The sequence below is a fragment of the Morus notabilis genome, unplaced genomic scaffold (genome assembly GCF_000414095.1).
Source record: "Morus notabilis unplaced genomic scaffold, ASM41409v2 Scaffold789, whole genome shotgun sequence".
In the NCBI taxonomy this organism is placed as follows: Eukaryota; Viridiplantae; Streptophyta; class Magnoliopsida; order Rosales; family Moraceae; genus Morus; species Morus notabilis.
The window spans coordinates 924,232-930,563 of NW_010364361.1; the positions used below are offsets into that span (position 1 = coordinate 924,232).

The 6,332-nt window shown below is 37.6% G+C and overlaps 1 protein-coding gene across 2 annotated transcripts; it reads right to left on the reverse strand.

Annotated features, from left to right (window-relative positions):
• Nucleotides 1–1,240: 1,240 nt before the first annotated feature.
• Nucleotides 1,241–6,112, reverse strand: LOC21406863 (subtilisin-like protease SBT3.3). 2 transcript variants are annotated; one of them, XM_024171085.1, is made up of 10 exons: nt 5,869–6,112; nt 5,621–5,712; nt 5,437–5,534; nt 5,187–5,342; nt 3,935–4,608; nt 3,156–3,241; nt 2,810–3,055; nt 2,604–2,718; nt 2,188–2,380; nt 1,241–2,025 (listed from the first exon to the last, which is right to left on the reverse strand). In XM_024171085.1, exons 1-10 carry the CDS (start codon nt 5,953–5,955, stop codon nt 1,451–1,453), a joined length of 2,322 nt encoding a protein of 773 aa, XP_024026853.1. In that variant the 5' UTR covers nt 5,956–6,112; the 3' UTR covers nt 1,241–1,450. The 2 variants fall into 2 exon arrangements, with proteins under 2 accessions (XP_024026853.1, XP_024026852.1); XM_024171084.1 differs by having other exon boundaries at nt 5,863–6,112.
• Between the last annotated feature and the right edge of the window lie 220 nt (nt 6,113–6,332).

Genomic DNA, 6,332 nt, shown 5'->3' on the forward strand with positions numbered 1-6,332 from the left:
GTTTGGATTTCTCGGTGAGTTTTAGAGAGAGACTGTGAGAATTTCTGAGAAAGCTTGGGATATTGAAGCTTGTAATTGAGAGATTCATCAAGAGTGAAGTCTGTGAGGTTGTAATTATTTTTCTGCATACTAGTGGATTGGACCGGAGGTTTTCAACCTCTGCCCTTGGATTAGGATTTCCTAGAAATCTGAACCAAGTAATTCGTGTGTTCTTCTTCTTCTTCTTCTTTTCTTGTGTACGATTCTTGAAGACATTGACCTGGGAACAACACTCTTCCATAGCCTTTACCCATTCGGATCTTTGAGATGCTTCCTCATATGTCTCTAGCTCTTTTATTACTTCTTCTGCTATTCCCGCGTTGGTGTACTTGGGATTTGGTATTCTCATTGATCGTCTAAGCTGTGACTGTGGAGTTGATGCTTCCGTTTCACTAGGTCCACCATCTTCGATTGGTTGTTGATACACACTTGTTTGCCAAGGATTCTGAGTTACTCCCTTCTCGACACGATCAACGTTACTTGGGTCTTCAAGCTCGTCTGAACTTGACCGAATTTGTGCAGTTTGCTCCCCCATCTTCTGTTGTAGCTTTCTTCAATTTCTTTTGTGTCTGGTAATACCTCCTTTTCTAGGGACCACCATGAAGATGTTTCATCGAAGACTACATCTTGTGATGTGTAACATCTTTCACTTGTAGGATCGCAACACTTCTACCATTTTCTCTGGCTGTTGTATCCTACAAAAATACATCTGACTGCTTTCTTGTCAAACTTATTACGTAAATGGTTAGGAACAAATACATAGCAAATAGAGCCGGATACTCAAAAGTAGCTAATTGTAAGTTTCATGTTCCACAATTTCTCAAAAGGTGAAACAAATCCTAACCTTGTTTAGGGAAGTTTGTTGATCACATGAGCAGCAGTTCTCATGGCTTTAATTCAAAACCTTCCTGGTACATTCTTTGCATGTAGGATGCTTCGACAGATTTCTGCAAGGTGTCGGTTCTTTCTCTTCTCTACGCCATTCTGTTGTGGTGTGTTAGCGCAAGTGAACTAATGGTGTATTTCACACTCTCGTAGATACTGAGTGAATTCTTTTGAGAATATAACTCAGATAAAAAAATTTAAAAAAAAAAAACTGTAGTAACAGAAATGATCAATAGAAAAACATGTATTTTAAAGAATAATGACAAAAACCAATCAAATTTATTAACAAATAATAAATATAGTATCTTAATACATAGTGATGATCTTGCTAAATCAGTTGTGGACCTGAAATAGCATTTCGCTGTAACAAATTGGAATTTTGTAACACCATTTCGTTTGCAAGTTGTGGTTAATAAATAATTTATTCACAACAACATCTCTATAATGCAAAATTTTTGGCAAGCTATTTTCGGAATATAACATGAAGACCTAGAAAAGGTCTAATGAATGCTTGAAGTAGGAGCTTTCAATAGTCATTTCCATAGGGTTGAAACATCTCAGTCCTCACAGACAAAGGAATTCTCACAATGTGCACTTTATCTGTCCATGTTAAGCTCCCAAAGAGATAATCAGTGTTCATTTGATGGGTTGTGGAGATTGTAACTTGAAATGAAATCTTTTCAATAGTAGAGTTGAATACCAAGAACTCAGGTTTTACCGACACCAATACTCCAGATGGAGGTTCTATTGTTGCTTCATAAATGGAGTTTGGAGACCCAACATTCGTGACGGTTCGTGTTACTACAATTGGAGTAGTCCTAATGCTTGGTATGGTGATAGAAGGCAGGTTCACATCTAGAACAGAAGGTTTTTGAAGTGGACACTTTGTGAGATTTCCTATGAGGTGAGATATAGCAGAATTGTTGTAGTGCATTGCACAAAGGTAATGTGCGTAATCAGATGTTCCCATGTCGTATACTAGACCAGGGTCTGCTGCTGCATTTGGGTTTACAATGCCGCCTCCAAAGTCGAATGGATCAGCCAGCTTCTGGGGAGACCCTTCTGAAAATATTGTTAAACCAGATGGAGCAGCCGTCCTTGCTGCAATGAAAATGTTATGCATTTCAATAACTTGTCAGTTAAGTTTTCCGTATGTGACTTTTCATCACTTGTAAGTTCCCCCTTTTTTTTTGGTTAAATCACATACTGTCATATAATAGTTTGGCATTCTTTAAAGAATGACAATAGAATGAGAAACGCTACCGGTAGTAATGATTGCCGACTTAATGGCAGCAGGGGACCAAGTGGGATGGAGTGCTTTAAGAAGTGCTACAATGCCTGAGATATGAGGAGTTGCCATTGAAGTTCCTGAGTGCATTACATATCCATTATCTGCAAATTCATCTAGTGGAGAAGCTGCAGCTAATATGTTCACACCCGGTGCTGTTATATCTGGCTGTTGCACAAAGAAACAAGAAGATGAGACCAAATATTTTGTGGTGAACCCCCTTTAGTTTCAATAAATTAGCTTGATAAGATGCGTATTAATACTTGCTTGTGGAGACTTTTTGAGCATCATATTGCAAATACCAAGCATTTAGATCGAATCGCAAAAGATAACTCAAAACAAGCAAGCTTTTTACTTAACAGAATGCTTTTTATTTTTAAATGTCATATACCTTAAGGATTGCTGGTGCAACAGAGTTGGGCCCTCTAGATGAAAAGAAGGCCACTTTGGCTGATACAGGTTTTCCCACGACTGTCTTGGGAGGGCTCAACCTCACAACAGGAAACCTGTTTTTTTTTTTCCATAAAACAAATCCCATTTTAAGGATTCTAAAAGAACACATCATAATGAAAACAAGGATTGTATTATTCATCTTACCTCGTAGACCTGATGTAAAAGAGAATTTTGGTGCCAACCTCATAATCAACTTCAACACAAGGGAAATCACCAGGGCATGGATACAAGGCACCACTTGGATGCTTGGCCACAATTAAGCCAACACCACCCGCTTCTCTCACAGCAGATGTTGCGCTTGTTATGGCGATTCGACCACTCATTGAGGTGAAGCAGAGCACCACTTTTCCGGCAGCGTCAGTCCCATTAAGTGTGAGAGCTTGACAAATTCTGTAAGCAGTTTAACTCAGATCATGACTAGCCACACTAAAATTTGTACACTGTTTATTCTCTGTGTGACAACTCTAAAGTAAATAATAGATTTACTTACGCAGATGCAGTAGGGTCAAGGCCATGGGACTCTGGATATAACAAGCCTGTGAAAGCATTCTCTTTTCTGGTAATCAAAGCTTGACCCTGCAACAATAACCACATTGAGAAGGATACATCAGTTGATTAATAAGCCTAGATTGCTTTTCTATTTTTTATTCTCTAAATTAATCCATACTTGGAAATCCTAGATTTTTTTTTTCTTCTTCTCTTTTTGTTCAGAAGAACTAAAAACTCCATACTTACCTAGCATATTACTAAGCAAAATATTATTAAGAGGTAACTTATGTTATAAGGAAGACTTAATGGTAATGCGCATTTCTAAATGTCACATTACACAATTGCATCGTTTTTTATATACAGTGCTTTTAGGGGCTCCAAAAAAATGTAAAAGTTATAGAAGTTCTAAAACTAAAATTGTGGTACAAATCTTTAAGTCATATTTATGATTATGAAATATGTCTTCCCAATTCTTTAATTTTATTTATAAAAAAAAAAAAAAAAAAAAAAAAAAAAAAAAAAACCCGCGCGCGCTAAAAGTTATAGAAGTTCTAAAACTAAAATTGTGGTACAAATCTTTAAGTCATATTTATGATTATGAAATATGTCTTCCCAATTCTTTAATTTTATTTATAAAAAAAAAAAAAAAAAAAAAAAAAAAAAAAAAAAACTCGCGCGCGCACACACTTATGTTATCAAGTAAGGCCTAACCATTTCTAAAAAAATAATAAATTAATAATTATAAGGCCTAGCCATTGGCAGAAGAAATTCAAAAATTACCACCAAAGTCTTGTTGTTTCCTAGAGTGATGGAAGCAAGAAATGCACGATCAATGCTGTTGGCTGCAACAGTCAATATCCAAGGAGCTGTGTTCTGCACAGTCTGAGCCGAAGGCCCATCATTCCCAGCTCCACAAACGACACTAATCCCATTTGCCACAGCATGAAAAGAGCCGGTAGCAATGCCATCTCTCTCGTCAACATCAGCATACAAAGGAATCCCAAAACCAATTGACAGCGACAAAACATCTACACCATCATGTATGGCCTCATCAAAGGCCTTAAGTATATCCGCGGACGAGCACTGCCCGCCGAGCAAGTTCCAGCAAACCTTGTACACCGCCACACGAGCCTTGGGCGCGCCGCCTCGTGCATTGCCCCCAGCAAGGCCCTTGTAGCTTACATTCCCCACAAAAGAGCCTGCAGCCGTGCTGGCAGTGTGCGTGCCGTGCCCGTTTGCGTCTCTCGGGGATAAGAACTCTGTCTGTCCTGATGAGTTCAGTGGCAAACCGTACTCAGCAAGAAATCCATCGATGAACCAACGGGCTCCAATGATCTTTCTGTTGCAGTGCTGAGTGGCATTGAACTTTTCGCCCGATTTGCAGACGCCTTTCCAGCGAGAGGGTACTGGTCCGAGGCCTCTTTCGTCGAAGAATTTCGACTCTGGCCATATTCCTGTTTCGTTCTTTGGATTAAATAAGCTTGGATGACAGAAGGGCCTAAAGCCAAATACAAATATATATAGAAAATGATAAACACTATGGAAAACAGCTTCATCATTCTTCATGATACGTCAAGAAGCTAAGTATATGAAGAGAAAAAAGAGCTAAAAAAAAAAAACTTGTTTGGAGTGAAACAACTAAGACAAAACAGTAAATATAATTTCACAATATTGTAAAAAAATTTATAACGTATACATTCATGATATTCAAGAGTAAAGATGTGCATCATTGCTTGTGTATCCGTGTGTCTATAACCTTCATTTGAAACTCTAAAGGCACTAGCAACTCATCAAATCTTCACCATTCAAAATAGTTTAAAAGTAATCAATGGTCGTAGATAAAGCAAGAATAAAAGAAAATGTTTTCTTTTTATAAAACACACAGAAATGGTAAAATAAAAAAAATTAAAAAAATTAATTATCGTGCGAGTCCACTTAATCAGTGGGCCCAACCTTTCGCTTGAGGTACCGTTGCCGGTACCAGTAAAGGATAGCAGCCATGGCCTATAGAGAGAAGGGAATGTAAACAAACCCGTGTCAAAGACGCCTATAATAACTCCATCACCATTGCTGCTGTTGTGAAGAAGATTGGAATTAGATTCATAAGAGAGGCCAAGGGAATCCCAACTCCTAGTTGTTTGTAGCCTGTGGAGGGTATTTGGTATGACCCGAACGACGCCAGGCAACTCTGAAATTCACCAATTTTTATGCACACACACATATACATACACTATGCCTTGTGCTTATAGTAGATTGGAAAAATTTGGACATGTTAGAATTACCAGCAATTTTTTTTGCCTCGGATTCTGTAAGCTTGGCAGCAAAGCCAGAGAAACCGTGTTTGTAACTGTATACCATCAATTCTGAGGCCTTTTGTTTACTGCAACATAAAAATTAAGCTCAACAAAACCATTAAATTTGACTAAAAAATATTGGATATAGCTCCACACTTTGTTATTCTTTTACCTTCCCACTATTTTGGCAAGCAAGTGATGATGTGAATCCGTGATCATCCCGGGATCGTTGTGCTGCTTTTCTCCCATGTAAACTATGTGAACCTGCTAATTAAAAACAGAAATTTTGCACAACCCAGTTAATATTTTTTTCTTGGATAGAGAAGATCAAGGACTTTCAGAATCATATTTTACTGAAATAAAAAAAAAAAAGGATCAGAGTTTAAGATGATGAAAGAAATAGATATCACTAACATTGACCTTTCCCTCCACCCTTCTTGTCCTTCCTTGACCATTAAGAACAAAGATGAGACAAACTAAAACCAGAAATGGACTTGGGATGTTCATATTGTCTTGTGTAGTTGTGTGTTCACAAAAACACACAAAGATGAGGGGTATGAATGAACAAAAGGGTTGATATCTCAGATCAAACAATTAGAATTAAGGACTTGAGCTAGCTAGAGATATCTTAATTAAAAAGAAATTTATTTGACTAAATATCTAGAAGCACGATTAGTTAAATTCAACATCAGCTCAAAAGCGGTATTTTTATGTTTAAAAAAATTTGACGTTGGCCTCTGGCTCATTGTTGCCATTGGTGAGTGGTGCGAACCCTCGTTGCATTTTTCCCTTTTTTGGCTGCAATAAGTTGACTTCAATATTCTTTGATCAATGCCGGTTTAGTTCGCTGATTCAAATTTTTAATTTGAGTTGAGATGTAATTT

Bases quoted from the DNA above. Each gene is read 5' to 3' on its own strand.
- LOC21406863 (XM_024171084.1), bottom strand. From the start codon at position 5,955: ATGAACATCCCAAGTCCATTTCTGGTTTTAGTTTGTCTCATCTTTGTT. The intron at 5,535-5,620 runs GTAAAAGAATAA...TTTATGTTGCAG, and splicing joins CTTGCCAAAATAGTGGGAAG to TAAACAAAAGGCCTCAGAAT. The intron at 2,026-2,187 runs GTAGCGTTTCTC...TTTTCATTGCAG, and splicing joins GTCGGCAATCATTACTACCG to CAAGGACGGCTGCTCCATCT.